The sequence below is a fragment of the Drosophila guanche genome, unplaced genomic scaffold (assembly GCF_900245975.1).
Source record: "Drosophila guanche unplaced genomic scaffold, DGUA_6, whole genome shotgun sequence".
NCBI lineage: Eukaryota > Metazoa > Arthropoda > Insecta > Diptera > Drosophilidae > Drosophila > Drosophila guanche.
Window position 1 is genome coordinate 2744126 of NW_022995750.1, and position 13726 is coordinate 2757851.

The 13726-nt window shown below is 50.1% G+C and overlaps 5 protein-coding genes across 11 annotated transcripts; 3 read left to right on the top strand and 2 right to left on the bottom strand.

The window, feature by feature from the left end:
- The first annotated feature begins 355 nt into the window (after positions 1-355).
- Positions 356-1062, top strand: LOC117586601. Its single transcript, XM_034276784.1, has one exon. It carries the CDS (start codon positions 420-422, stop codon positions 996-998), a length of 579 nt encoding a protein of 192 aa, XP_034132675.1. The 5' UTR covers positions 356-419; the 3' UTR covers positions 999-1062.
- Positions 1063-1166: 104 nt separating this feature from the next.
- Positions 1167-8128, top strand: LOC117586589. 7 transcript variants are annotated; one of them, XM_034276759.1, is made up of 6 exons: positions 1167-1786; positions 2894-6657; positions 6706-6999; positions 7061-7138; positions 7200-7337; positions 7404-8128. In XM_034276759.1, the coding sequence occupies exons 1-6, from the start codon at positions 1276-1278 to the stop codon at positions 7695-7697; spliced, it is 5079 nt and encodes a 1692-aa protein (XP_034132650.1). In that variant the 5' UTR covers positions 1167-1275; the 3' UTR covers positions 7698-8128. The 7 variants fall into 7 exon arrangements, with proteins under 7 accessions (XP_034132650.1, XP_034132653.1, XP_034132649.1 ...); XM_034276762.1 differs by having other exon boundaries at positions 2894-6561; positions 6658-6999; XM_034276758.1 differs by having other exon boundaries at positions 2894-6546; positions 6595-6999.
- A 1037-nt stretch (positions 8129-9165) lies between these two features.
- LOC117586128 lies at positions 9166-9566 on the bottom strand. Its single transcript, XM_034275993.1, has 2 exons — positions 9398-9566; positions 9166-9332 (listed from the first exon to the last, which is right to left on the bottom strand). Exons 1-2 carry the CDS (start codon positions 9527-9529, stop codon positions 9207-9209), a joined length of 258 nt encoding a protein of 85 aa, XP_034131884.1. The 5' UTR covers positions 9530-9566; the 3' UTR covers positions 9166-9206.
- Positions 9567-10362: 796 nt separating this feature from the next.
- On the top strand, positions 10363-11969 carry LOC117586029 (phenoloxidase-activating factor 2). The gene is made up of 4 exons (XM_034275865.1): positions 10363-10672; positions 10731-10930; positions 10989-11245; positions 11298-11969. The coding sequence occupies exons 1-4, from the start codon at positions 10525-10527 to the stop codon at positions 11884-11886; spliced, it is 1194 nt and encodes a 397-aa protein (XP_034131756.1). The 5' UTR covers positions 10363-10524; the 3' UTR covers positions 11887-11969.
- Positions 11896-13524, bottom strand: LOC117586028. Its single transcript, XM_034275863.1, has 4 exons — positions 12972-13524; positions 12630-12905; positions 12375-12560; positions 11896-12314 (listed from the first exon to the last, which is right to left on the bottom strand). The coding sequence occupies exons 1-4, from the start codon at positions 13461-13463 to the stop codon at positions 11958-11960; spliced, it is 1311 nt and encodes a 436-aa protein (XP_034131754.1). The 5' UTR covers positions 13464-13524; the 3' UTR covers positions 11896-11957.
- Between the last annotated feature and the right edge of the window lie 202 nt (positions 13525-13726).

Sequence of the window (13726 nt, forward strand, 5' to 3'; positions counted from 1 at the left end):
TTACAGATTACAAAATTCTAGTTATTCGTTTCAAGTTATTCTACGATTGCCAGACCAGTGAAAGCGAGACAGAGGAGTATGTTGTGGGCTATGCCTATGAGGTGGTACATCAGCCTTTCACTCGCTATGCTGGACCCATCGATAAGCGGGAGGTCCTTGAATGTGCCCTCAAGGCCACAGAGATTCTGTTCAGATTTTACGATGCTCGGTGGAAAGAAATGAAACAGTCGAAGTGATCATTTCAGTTGCTGTTCCTACAAATGTCGAAACGAAATTAATGATTTTCACTCACTTGTTTTCTCTTAACGATCAGCTGTGCCTAGACTATAGCTTCACTTGGAGCCCAACTTTGTTGTAGTTAATTTTCCCATTAAGAGCAGAACACACAGTTGATAAAATTCCAAATTTTCTTTTTCACGATGAATAATTGTACCACGATTAATTGTCCCTGTAAGAGCCGCAAGGGAGAGGCTCACGAATGCTTCTACGACTGCAACAGCGATACGGAGGGGGACGATAATGGTGCCCCTGGTGGGGATGTTTGCAAGGTGGTCGCCCATCAGGAGGATCCTTCGCACATGCGTGCCGTTTTGGAGAATGCCCTTCACGCCACACAGAACCTGCTCGGTTGCTATGGGTCGCCCGTGGCACCCACTGTACGTAATCCTGCCCCACCCGGGATGCACTACTATCCAGCCACGCTGGAGGTATCTGTGACCCTTAACTCGGAGCAGTCGTGCCTCTGTCCCAAGCATCGCCGGTGCCGACTACGCGGCGATCCGGTGAAACTCAAGCTCCCCATCGAGCTGAATCCAGAGAGCGGTCAAGTGAAGGTGAACATCTTCCAGCCCCGGCCTGTGGTGACTATCAGTGACTGTCGTCAATGTGGCGCCGGCCTTCCCGACGATGCTGGCGACAGGTGCAACACCAAGAAGCGGAAGTCTTGCTCCTGCGTACGTAAAGTTCGCTGGTGCAAGGAGGAGCCAAGAGAAGGCTGAGTGTTTGTAGTGGAATATGTATTGATAGGCTATCGACTGATTGATTATATAAAAGGTGCTCCTTGCTAACGATAAATATTTCATTCCTAGCATAATTGAGCGACAAACAAAGCAATCGTGTCAGAGTTAGTTGATTCAAACTGTCATTGAGTTTAGTTTTTGGGTCATTCTTTTAGTTTTCGTTGAGTAGGCAACACCGTAATACAATACACAATCAAATTTTAATGTAAGTTTGGAAATTTTGTTTGGAATAATCAGTTCGAACCGTTCGTGCGCCATGGATGAGGATCAGTTGGAACGAATCGTGGCCAGGGCCAGGCTGGGCGTTGGTCCCATACGACAGATGTTCATGCGACACTTTGTTTCGGGAGGCACAGAGCAGGACGCCTTCTTCGACTGCCAAGGCTTCAGCGAGGACTGTGAGAGTCGCCGGGAGCGGGATCGGGATCGGGAGCGGGACGTGGGCCACGACTCGGACGCCATGCGCTGTGCCCTGGAACGGACCGCCACAAATATCCAAATGATGTTGAACAGCCTGGATGAGATGTCGCCTCCGAATCGTCCCATTGACTTCACCCTAGAGATAACCACCGCCCTGGCGGTCAACGATGACAAGCGACCGGGCCCAAGCGGACGCATCACTGGCCAACCGGTGACCGTGCACATGCCCCTGCAATTCGATCCGCGCACCAGACAATTGACCTCCAGTTGCCAGGGGCAACAGCAGCACCAGATGCAGGCCTCAATTTGTGGTAGCAGACCCCCCAGTCCGACGAGACATGGCACAGGTAAATCCGCTGGCGAAAAGTTATACGCCTGCGAGCCCAGTGCTGCCGCAGATAGAATCGTCAGCGAACGGTACATGACATGCGACTCGTGCGGCACATGCCACACAGATAGCGAACAGTTCTACGCCTTCGATCCGGATCTCTCCTACGTGGGCAGCTGTGGCGACACCACATCCCGCGTGGTTACCCAATGCCGCTGCAAGACACACACCTGCTGGTTCGAGCAGGACTCGCGGGAGGTCATCTCGATAACAGCCATACCCTGCGCGAAACCGTGTCCCATGCCAGTTCCAGAGCCGGAACCACCTAAAGAAGTGCCAGCACCGCCACCGCCAGCGCCAGCACCGCCAGCGCCAGCCCCGCCAGCGCCAGCACCGCCAGCGCCAATGGTTGTGCCACCGCCAGAACCATTCCCCCCATTGCTGCAGGAGTACGAGACGGAGTCGGAGTCGTCTGTAAGGCCAGAATCGGAACCTGAAGAGATTTCGGAGACAGCATCCATCGAAACCTTGAAACCAGAGCCACCGCCGCCACCTAAACCAGAGCCAAAGACTGAGGCGCCGCAGCCAAAGCCAGTGCCTGAGCTGCCGGCGGGTAAACGTTACTATCTGGCACGGCCGCAGCACAAGGAGTTCTCCAATTGCTCGCCGTGCCGCTACGATCCCAGCCCCATTGTGGACGATGAGGGGAATGTGTTCTGTCCGGGCAACTGCGGTTGCTGCCAGTGTGCCTGGAAGCCGCGCAACTTCGACGAAAATGTCGAGCACACACAGGTGAAGGTGTGTCGCTGCATCACGCGCGGCACCATCTTCACCAGCTTCGGGGACAGGGAGACCTGCAGCACGACCTCTTCGTTCGACTTGTGTCCCTGCCGGGAGAAGGCGGAGGCAAAGTTCCTCGAGCTGTACCACTGCGAGATGTGGTCTGAGCCGGAGATGATCCGGGGACGCGAGGTGCAGCTGGCGGAAATCAAGGAACTACTCACACCCTATCCGCACACCAAACGCCTCCCCAATGCTGCGCAAAAAGAAGAATAAAGTGTTCGCCAAACAATCCAATAGAAAAATCTAACCTGTCCCTTTTTTGTGTCTCCTGTCTCGTCCGCAGATTACCCAGCTCTGACGTACTTGCAGGACGAGTGCCGACGCCGCAACAACACCTGCAACAACAAACGCTCCCGCCCCCAGGATATCCAGACCGACCAATCGTACCTACAGAAGCACAGACAGCAGTCGCCAGTGAGCCTGTGCTGCCCAGCAGGAGGATCAGGAGCAGGGACAGGCTACCACAGGCCGTCCCAGACGGAGACCTCGTATCTGCGCGACCACAAGAAACCACAGTTTAATGATGCCCAGGACAGCCAATCAGAGGGTAACCACAGCAGCCAGGACTCGCAGACGGCGTCCTCCTACGTGAACGATCAATACAAACAACAGCGGGACAAGCTCACGCAGGAGCGCACATCACAGACCCAAATGCTGCACTCCGTGGACAAGCTCACGCATCCCACACAGCTCATGCCATGCGATAATCCACAGGATGGTAACGAAACGATCTACACTACGGCAAGCAATCCAAACAGCAATCGCGGGCCATGTCCATACAATTCGAGTGCCACAACATCAGAGTTCTACCACACGCCCTGTCAGAGCTCAGTTCAATCCACGCGGCATGCGGCATGTGGATGCAGTCTGCATAATTATTTGCCCAGATCAGAGATGGACAACAGGCCACCGTTTGCCTGTGATCCGCGACCCATGACTTGCCACGAATGCCTCTGTGGAGGCCAGCACCAGAGCGATTTGCCGCCTTGGACACCGAATCCGAAGGCCCAGCATATAGCCGTGTCGAGTGCGGAGACCAACTGCGGCCTTCAGTGGGCAGCGAAAAACGAGGAGGATACCTCGTACCAGAGTGCGGCCACCACTTGCTTCACTCAGAACTCAGAATCCATGGCCACGACACTGGCACCCCATGGGTATCCTTGTTCAACGGCAACCAGTGCCTGTCCGATTACGAGCACCATTGACTTATGCCTGTCGAAGGGTTCATCCAAGGGCTGCAAGAGCTTCACCACGTGGAATGATAGACCAGATACATGCGCGAATAGTGCTTGTCCTGTCACCAGCACCATTGGTATGTGCTCCTCGACAGCACTGACTGAGTCTGCAAAAACCAAGGAAGTCACGGATACCATCATTTGTGGCACCAAAACGGATTCTAGCAATGATGCTATATGCACTTCAAACACTTTTGCAGGTGCCTGCTCATCGAAGGCCATAGCAGAGCCCTGCCCATCGAAGACCATTGTAGATCCCTGCTCATTGAAGTCTCTGCCAGATGCTTGTGCATCCAAAGCCATTGCAGATCCTTGCTCGTTGAAGGCCATTGCAGATCCCTGTTCATTGAAGTCTCTGCCAGATCCCTGTTCATTGAAGTCTCTGCCAGATCCTTGTTCATTGAAGTCTCTGCCAGATCCTTGTGCATCAAAGTCCATTGCAGATCCCTGTTCATTGAAGTCTTTGCCAGATCCTTGTTCATTGAAGTCTCTGCCAGATCCTTGTGCATCAAAGTCCATTGCAGATCCCTGTTCATTGAAGTCTTTGCCAGATCCTTGTGCATCAAAGTCCATTGCAGATCCCTGTTCATTGAAGTCTTTGCCAGCGCCTTGTGCATCCAAAGCCTTTGCAGATACTTACACATCGAAAGTCGACTTAAATCCATGTTCATCCCGTGGCTTTGCTGATCCCACCTCATCGAAGGTACTCTTTAATTCGTGTATATCCAAGGCCGTGTCGAATTCTTGCCATGCAGATACCAGCTCCACAAATGCCTTGGCTTTCCACATGGACACGACTGTCATTGAAGCAACGTGTGGCACCCAAACAAGCGTGCTGCCTATGGTTGGAACTTCGGGCAATTTGGAGGCCGAAGGTTCAGACCACGAGTACAGCTACACGACCTCCGGCACGCAAGGATTACCACCGCCGTTTGGGTGTGATGATCAGACCTCGGGCACCTCCCGATCGCGCTCTGTCGTCAACAAGATCACCTGTTTTTGCTCCTCGGACCAGAAATCGATATACAACAACCACTTCGAGAAGGGTCCACGAGAAGAGGGCCACGTCCAGTACGGGGATGAGCTCATGGGAGACAATTCCGATCATTGCAACACTTGTGAGGTATGTCCACCGCCCCAAGATCCCATGCAGTCCATTGGCAGCTCTGTGCGCGGTGTAGCACCCAAGCCACTGTCCATCAAGTGCGATAAGTCCACGTGCACGTGCACATCGCGGTGCCGGTCCATGGCCAAAATGAAGAGTCAATCAAAGGAACAGTCTCGCTCGAAGCAGGTGTTCCTGGAGGAACAGGATGTGTTTCGCGACTGCGACTCATTCAACTCCAACGTCAAGTCTGTCAAGTCGAAGAGCAGCCGCAGATTGTCCTATGCTGATGCTTCATCATCGCTGCCGATCATCACCAGCTGCTACAGCAAGGACCAAGGTGCGCCTAACAATACGTCTGTGTGTCCGTGCGGCTGTGGTCTGTCACAGATTGACTGCAAGCACTCCAGGATTGACACATCTGGAACATACATCAGCGTTTGCGGCCAGGACAATGAGGAGGCGCCACTGAGGAGCTGTTACGAGCCATCCATTCAGATGAAGAGCTGCAACGACGCCCAATCCATGGAGATGAAGAGCTGCTACGACCCATCATTGGATAAGCAGAGCGAGTCCGGCTATTTTCGCTCGCCGGACACATCGGCCTACACCGAGTACACGGATGCCTCCTGCAAGGAGGTGGTGGGGGATAGCCGCAAGGAGCGCATCATGGACATGGTGCAGCAGCTGAGCGATGCCGCTGACTGTGACTGCAACGAGGATCGTCCGGCCATGATACAGAATCTGTTTCGGGAGCTGGCCCTCATGCTGCGCATGGAGGAGGAGCGTGCCGTCGCGCCGCAGGACGAAATAAAGACACCAAAGCCTACCTTCGAGGAGTGTTGTGCCATCCAACAGCAGTATGACCCCCAGCCAGTCGACGAGAATGTCAAAGGCTCAAAGGAACGGCGCCGCATTGAGTGCTTCGAAACGTTGGACGATGCCGTGCGCAAATGCTTCATGAAACAGGAAACCAAACAGCTGCCAGAGGTGGAGATCTATGCACTCGAAGAGGACTCGGATTCGGATAGAGAAGATGCCTGTGCCCGGTGGCTGCCATCTGCGGATTCGACAATATTCAAGGATGTGGAAGGTCAGGGATGCGGCAACGACGACGAGTTCCTGGACCCGAATAGCCAACGCCATCTCCTCGAACAAATGACAAAGCTAATAAGGGAACCCAGTCCTAAAGAGTGTGACATGTCTGTAGTTGTAGAGCCCTGTCGCAGTTACGATCGTAACAAATTCGAAGGCGATTCATGTGCCAAAATGGCGGAACCCCAACCCCCTTCGAATACCAAAGTGGAGCCGGAAAAAGTTACACCCAAAGTTCCATCGAATGTCAAAGTGGAGCCGGATAAAGTGGCACCTACAGTGGATCCCTGTGCCTCTCAAAATAAAAGTCTGGCCAAGCTAGACAAAGGCAATTCGGACGAATATTGCCCCTCACAATGTCAAAGTTCAAAGATTGAGCCCTGTCCAACGATTACGCCAGCACCCAGTCAAGTGCCCAGTGCCATGAAGACAGAGATCTGTGTGACGGTGGAGAATTACAAACAGACAGAATCCTGCACCTCTGTGGATAAAGGCAAGAAGATCGATAGCAAGCAGGTATCCTGCACCTCTGTGGATAAAGGCAAGAAGATCGATAGCAAGCAGGTATCCTGCACCTCTGTGGATAAAGGCAAGAAGATCGATAGCAAGCAGGTATCCTGCACCTCTGTGGATAAAGGCAAGAAGATCGATAGCAAGCAGGAGCTCTGTGCCTCGGATTTGGGCAATCTCCTGCCCGACGGACCACTCAGTCCAGAGGCACGTCAGCTGTGCGAGAAGCTGCTGCGCCAGGCCCTGGTGGACTGTGGTGCCTGTGATAAACTGGCACCATCTCAGTCATGTCAGAGCTCAGAGGTGGCGACCAGACCATATGGAGACCCAAAAGGGGCAGGGCATTGCCAGTGCTGTCATTGTCGGGCCCTCAAGTCCGAAAGTGAATGCAAAACCGTGTCCAAGACTCTGCGTTCGGCCCTGTGCGATCCAGCTTGTGAAATGGTAAGTGAGAGAGGAAAACCCGCCAGTAGATGTTTCCATTGATGGTTGAAATTTATTTTAGAAATACTTTATCGACTCTATGATTGTGGATTTGGAGGTCATGGACCATGTGCTGGACAACAAAAAGGCAAAGGCTAAGGTAAGCTGCAACAAATGATTGTTTTTTGTGTAGAAAATACATTTCAAGCAATATTTTGTAGGATGTAAGTGCAAATTGCTTGGGCAATGAGCAGGGAACAGGCTTCCCCGTGACCATCAGCGCTGTCTCCAGTTTGGGCTGCACCGCTCTCTACATCAAATGGGATGTGCAGGACTGCGCCGGCATTGCCGGATACGAGGTGAGACAAAACCTTACTATTTCATACAACAAAAAACGTTTCTAATTCGGGATTTCGTTTATGCAGATTTACGTGGATGGAAATTTAAGGAGTCGCCTTTACAGCTACCGACACGAGGCCGCTGTGGTGGGATGTGTGGATGTGACAAAGGGGCATCAGATTGTGCTGCGGGCCCAGGCAATAGGCCAGGACTTTCCAGGCGATGATCTGCCTGTGGGCAACTGCAAAACGGTGGCACATACCAGCCATCCGGAGATGTTGGTCGGAGCCAAGAGACCGTGGTCGCCCAGCATCTACTTCTATGATCCCAGCATGGGCATCAGGCAGGCGCCAGGCGCGAGGCGAGCTAGTCAAACATAAATCAGATATCACAATGGGTTGGGGAACAGCAATGGTTGACTCCCCACACAATCCCACATGCGCATCAAATTTTTAGCTTGTACATATAGGATTTACTTACATGAGAGATATTTTGTTCAGATTTGTTTTGTTATGTAGCTCCCCACGCAAAAAAGAGAAGGGAGAGAGACGTGTAGCGCCCCTTTGCGCTCAAGGAATTGAATTGATTGGACTAGAATTGTATTTGTAGTGCTTTAAATAGTGCCTTAAATTATAATCGTATTTATTAAGCAGAAAGAGCGAGAGAGAGCAATGCATTGTACATGAGTCGATAGAATTGATAGTAACCTAAGATACCCTTCGGGGGCCCTTCACACGTTAGTTGACACAACACCAAAATCATTTTGAATAAAAAACCCAAGAATCTCAACGTTAGAGATGCCAACAAAATAGATCAATTGTTTTTAATTTAAAGATTAAGCGTGTTGATCATTTGATGAGCCATATGCCAAGAAATAAAAGTCCCAAAAAGTTTTCATCACCATGCCTGGATTTGGTTTATAACAGCTCCATTATCTACAAAATATTTGTTTTTAAATCTCTAAATTATACAGTCATAGAATGTCCGAATCGGTGGAGGAATGTAGTCAACGCATCATCGCTGGAGGAAGTGGTACAGGTGGCGATGGTGGAAATGGTGGTGGTCAAGGCGGTGGTGGCGGAGGCGGCGGGCGTGGCGGAAAGGGTGGTGACGGAGGAAAAAAAAAAGACGATCAAAAAGCCAAAGAAGACGAAAAAGAGACTCCAGAAAAATATGGGAATAAGATGGAGAAGGGAAACAATCAGAGCTGTGGTAAAGACGGCGAAGATGGCAGATCAGGAAGGGGTGGAAAAGGAGGCGATGGAGGATGCAAAAGATTAGCAAAATCCGACGAAAAAGGACAAAAATAACAGAAGGATTAGATAACAACGAATAGAAGAAACGAATATTTAATTTTTATTTAATATTAAAACAAATTTTTTGCCATTATGTAAAACAAAAAAAATGAAGCAAAATAGATGGGTATCGCCACAATATTTGATGAACTAAATGACAAAATGTCCAAAATGAGAGAATAAAATCCACTTTTGCTATGATCATTTTAGTTAATATTTCATCATCAAGCTTGGAGAATAGAAATAAGAAAATGTCTAAATCGGCAGGGGAAAGAAGTCAGGCAATGTATCAGGTGCAATGGTGTAAAGGATGGTGATGGATGAGGAAAAAAAGATTTAAAAAAGACCAAAGAATCCAAAGAAGATGACAGAAATGGAATTAATCAGATGTGTGTAAAAGACGGTGAAAATGGATGCAAATAAAGAGAAAAGTCTGATGAAAAAGAAAAGAAGAATTAAAACGAAAACTTCAATGGAAAAGCACATAAAAGAAATCAGCAAAGAAGTCAGGCCAAAGGGCAAAGTTCACCAAGCAGAACAAACGAATATTTCATTTTTATTAAATACTTCGTACAATTTATTTACCATTATAATTTAATTATAGGCTGAGAAACGGCTCTCCAAATTATCGAATATATATTTGCAGCTCTGATCATCATAGGCGGGTTCAATCAGATCGGCCTCCACGCTGGCCAAGATCAGAAATTTTGTTTGTGGAGTCTATGGGAGAATAACCCACAAATATAACAGTGCTCGAGAGTAAGGAAAGTGGAGTAGCGACTTACATCCTTGAGATCGTTGTGCTTCCAGAGCTCGATGCTCTCCAGATAGGTGCGCATAAGGATGCGCCACTGCCAATAGTTTTTACAGCCATGCAGTTTGGGTATGGCCCTGTAATCCAGTTCAACGTGGCCCATTCTGTTCCGCCTTGCCAAACGCACTGATTACAAATGGAACATTGGTCAACGTTGTGCCTGATATGAAAGCTCTGAAATAGAGAGCGACAAGCGGGAAAAGAGAGAGCAAGCTTTTGCTATCTGCAAAAAAACAGCTCTACAGGGGTTTTAGTTTCAAGATTAATAAACATTTCCAAACAGCTTTAGGGGGGTTTTAGTTGTTAGATTGAACGGAATGTGTCATGTTGCCAAGCTCAAGTGCTAAATTGTTAACCATTCTGTGTTTCAGTGGGTGCCGGCGCTGCTTGAGGGTTGAGTGTTTGTTTGCAGGGGCGTCCAACCGCAGCAAGTGTCAAAACTAAAAATCGACATCAAATTGTTACCAATTAAACCATTAAGTTATTACAATCAAATTAAATGACACACTGAATATGGAGCACCCACAAATATGTGCCGCATAACAATGGGAATTTAGAGCTGAATGAAATTATCGAGCTGTCCACACGGCGATTCAAGAGTTAATTCGCTTAATATTTCACACACATACGAGTACGATTATTTCTCAATGGAGTTCTTGTATGAAGTTTTTCACTGGCGTTGGCTCTCATTGGGTTTGTGTCCAAGTGAAGCATATCGACTTGAGCATGGGCTTTGTATTTATTAATCATTTTACTCAGTTTTCCCCCTGTGGTTACGCGAACTCAAAACTTATAATTTTGGTTGGAAATTTCATTACTATGTAAACATATTTCTAGAGTAATTTGTATTCGTTTTTGTTGTTGTTGTTGTTGTTGTTGTTGTTGCCATCTGCCAACAATTTACGCCCTAATTTGCTTTTTATGATTGCTTTTTGTGGCTCTCTATGCAGTTTGTTGGAAAATCCCTGAGCTGAGGAGGCCGTTGGTCGGGCAATTTATTGTTCGGGGCGAACAGAACCACAACCAGTATGAAACCCCCGACCCTATATAGTTAGGGGCAGTATTGGTGACTCGTTTTAGTTGTCTTTGGTCAGGGCTATGACAAAGTTTAGTTGCCTGTTGCTGCTGCCTTTGCTGCTGCAGTTGCTCCACTTCGAAGGCGGACATGGCTGGAGTTTTGGGCCAGTGCAGGAGGCGGAGAATGAGCCACAACCAAGCGATGTGGCCAGTTCGGCGAATCATACCAGTAAGTTCAGCTCAGAATCGCTGAGGTCCCCTTTGCAATGAGCCTCTCCTCTCTTAAGTACTCACCAGACAGTTGATTGTGGGCACCCTGGTGCCTCCACAATTGCCCGGACCCTGGCCAAGTCCCGCCATTGTGTCGCCAGGCGGAACCAGCTACTGCCGGTGTGTACCGCCCGGATCCTGTGCGAATCCACTGCCCACCGTACCGAGCGATGGCAGCGGACAGCTGGACATACGCATCGTCAACACGGGAGCCTTTGTAAGTGAGTCCTTCAAGGATAAACACTTCTCTAATCCACTATATAATCTCCGTACAGCCATCGATCCCAAGCACTTCTGCTACTCTGACCTGCAGCTATGGACAGGTGGCCTGCTGCCAGGCGGGAAGCTATCAGTGTGGTCGCCGTTTCCCGCCTCCACTGGGCTCCTCCCAGGCCGGAGCGGGACAGGCAAGCTTCGGGGCATACCCTTGGCAGGCGGCGCTGCTGACAACCGCCGATGTGTATCTGGGTGGAGGGGCTTTGATCACGGCCCAGCATGTCCTGACGGCTGCCCACAAGGTCTACAATTTAGCGTGAGTTCAAAGGAATTTCCTCATTTCCGAATGTCCTTTCATTCAGATGCAGTTTGACATCGTTTAAGGTGCGCCTGGGGGAGTGGGATGCGAGCAGCACAAGTGAACCGATTCCCGCCCAGGATGTGTTCGTGTCCAATGTGTATGTGAATCCCGCATTCAATCCCAACAATCTGCAGAACGATGTGGCCATTCTGAAGCTGGTCCAGCCCGTATCCCTCACCAGCAAGTCCACCGTGGGCACCATCTGCCTGCCAACCACGAGTTTTGTGGGCCAACGCTGCTGGGTGGCCGGCTGGGGCAAGAATGACTTTGGTCCGACGGGTGCCTACCAGGCCATACAGCGGCAGGTGGATGTCCCACTGATACCCAATGCCAATTGCCAGGCTGCGCTGCAGGCCACTCGATTGGGTGCATCCTTTGCTCTCAGTCCCACATCCTTCATTTGCGCTGGCGGCGAAGCTGGCAAGGATGCCTGCACAGGGGACGGTGGCTCTCCGCTTGTGTGCACCAGCAACGGGCTGTGGTATGTCGTGGGATTGGTGGCCTGGGGCATTGGCTGTGCCCAGGCCGGTGTGCCCGGAGTCTACGTGAATGTGGGCACCTATCTGCCGTGGATACAAACGACTCTGACCCTCTAGACGATCCTCTACACTTAAGTTGTTGAACATTATTATAGTATAGATATTCGGAAGAACATAAAATTTGAGCATCAATAGCGCAATCCTAGGAGCTCATAGAGCGGCACTTCCATCGCCGATTCACTGGCACTGGACACCTCAAAGTCCCCGCTCTTGAGCAGATAGTCGGGACGTGGAAGTTTGGGATTCGCCAGATAAAAGTCAATGAGAGCCGTGGTGCTGCGCAGATGGGTGATGCCCTTGAAGATCTTCTCGCGGGTCAACAGTTCCTCCGGATAAACAGTCTTGATGGCTACGTCATTTGATCGTTTTACCCATGGGCGTTCCATGAGCGGAACTGTGCGCCCAAACGCGCTGATGATGGGTGCCTTGTTCACACGTGAGGCCTGATCGTTGATGTGCTTCTCATACTTGAGCTCGATGGCCATCTGGTAAAGGCAATAACGATCATTAGCAAGATATGCTTTAGGTATTTTCCGCATACTTACATGAGGCTTATTCCATTTGTCGGCCACAGTCTGGGCAATGGCATTCACTTCTTTGGGATCGGTTTTAACGGAGGCCATCAGTGTGCGATCTCCCTTGATGGAGAACAGATTCTTGACCTTCTCGGGCGTGAGGCTGCTCTCCTTGGTGCCAAAAGAGTTTAACCACTCCACAAAACGTTCTGCCGACTGTTAGAGCAGGAATTATACAAAGATTAGATGGAGTTTCGAGCCGTTAAGCCTCCAAAGTGCACTTGCCGCATCCATGAGATCTTCCGCCTGCTCGTCAAGGGTGTACATGGAGTGACTCTGGCCGGGATGCTCCACGCGGGACTGCCAGCAGACACGTTTGTCGCTGGGAGCGCACAGGAATTTGGCATACCAGCTGGACTTGTCCACAGTCCGATAGCTGTGGCCCACGGGTTGATCCACCCGCAGATCGAACTTCACAAACTCATGATCCATGCGCACAATGTCGGAGTGGTCGCTCTCATTGAATTGCTCTTCGACGACCTTCCGTTTCAGATTGATGAGCTGTTCAAAAATAAGATAAAAGAAAATTAAGGAGGACAATTAAGAATCTTTTATCCAGAGCCTTACAACTGGAGCCTCCTCCTCCTCACTGTCGGGGGTGCTGGCACTCAAATAGTCTTCGGGTCGTTCCTCCCGCATATCATCCCGTATGTAAATATCATCATCCGACTTGGAAAATTCATAGTCCTGAATGCGCTTCACCCTTTCGCGCAGTCGGGGAGGCAGCACCAGCGAGTAATCTACCACTGGAATCCGGGGACGGGTGCGGCATGAGGCTGCCTTCACCACCTCATCGATCACCTCGTTCCAGTAGGCCTTGCCCTCAAGCCCTTTGCGCTCTTTGAGCTGGGAAAAGCCGCTCATTCCACTGCTGGTCGATTGCTCTACCTGCAACAGCTTGGGCTTCACCTCGGTGCGTTTCTGGTACGCGGCCAGATCCTTGGTGACGGACTCCATGCGCGCGGAGCGCAACATGCGATTAATTATGGGCCGATTGGCCCGCGCCACAATCGTGCGACGGACCGTCGATGCATAAGTGTGCTGCTTATTCAAGGACATGGTGAGGCGGTTGTAGGTCCTCTGCCTTTTATATTGGTAAAAACTATTGCGAAAATATCACTTAATTTGTGTCTAAATTTGTTTGTTCAATACGAGTTTCAGTACGGAATAAATTCTATGCTATGACAACCCCACAGCTTTTTGGGGAGAGTAGTAACGCCAAATGGGCGTTAAACTTTCTACGGAAATGACAGCAGCTGTGGGAAAAATGTCATGTGTAGTTAATCTACACGGTATCTACATTTGGGAAACATAACTACACG

Bases quoted from the DNA above. Each gene is read 5' to 3' on its own strand.
- LOC117586601 (XM_034276784.1), top strand. From the start codon at position 420: ATGAATAATTGTACCACGATTAATTGTCCCTGTAAGAGCCGCAAGGGA.
- LOC117586589 (XM_034276757.1), top strand. From the start codon at position 1,276: ATGGATGAGGATCAGTTGGAACGAATCGTGGCCAGGGCCAGGCTGGGC. The intron at 1,787-2,893 runs GTAAATCCGCTG...TCTCGTCCGCAG, and splicing joins TCCGACGAGACATGGCACAG to ATTACCCAGCTCTGACGTAC. The intron at 7,139-7,199 runs GTAAGCTGCAAC...AATATTTTGTAG, and splicing joins ACAAAAAGGCAAAGGCTAAG to GATGTAAGTGCAAATTGCTT.
- LOC117586128 (XM_034275993.1), bottom strand. From the start codon at position 9,529: ATGGGCCACGTTGAACTGGATTACAGGGCCATACCCAAACTGCATGGC. The intron at 9,333-9,397 runs GTAAGTCGCTAC...ATTCTCCCATAG, and splicing joins AGCACAACGATCTCAAGGAT to ACTCCACAAACAAAATTTCT.
- LOC117586029 (XM_034275865.1), top strand. From the start codon at position 10,525: ATGACAAAGTTTAGTTGCCTGTTGCTGCTGCCTTTGCTGCTGCAGTTG. The intron at 10,673-10,730 runs GTAAGTTCAGCT...TCCTCTCTTAAG, and splicing joins CAGTTCGGCGAATCATACCA to TACTCACCAGACAGTTGATT. The intron at 10,931-10,988 runs GTAAGTGAGTCC...ATCTCCGTACAG, and splicing joins TCGTCAACACGGGAGCCTTT to CCATCGATCCCAAGCACTTC.
- LOC117586028 (XM_034275863.1), bottom strand. From the start codon at position 13,463: ATGTCCTTGAATAAGCAGCACACTTATGCATCGACGGTCCGTCGCACG. The intron at 12,906-12,971 runs GTAAGGCTCTGG...ATTTTTGAACAG, and splicing joins AGGAGGAGGAGGCTCCAGTT to CTCATCAATCTGAAACGGAA. The intron at 12,561-12,629 runs GCAAGTGCACTT...CTGCTCTAACAG, and splicing joins CGGAAGATCTCATGGATGCG to TCGGCAGAACGTTTTGTGGA.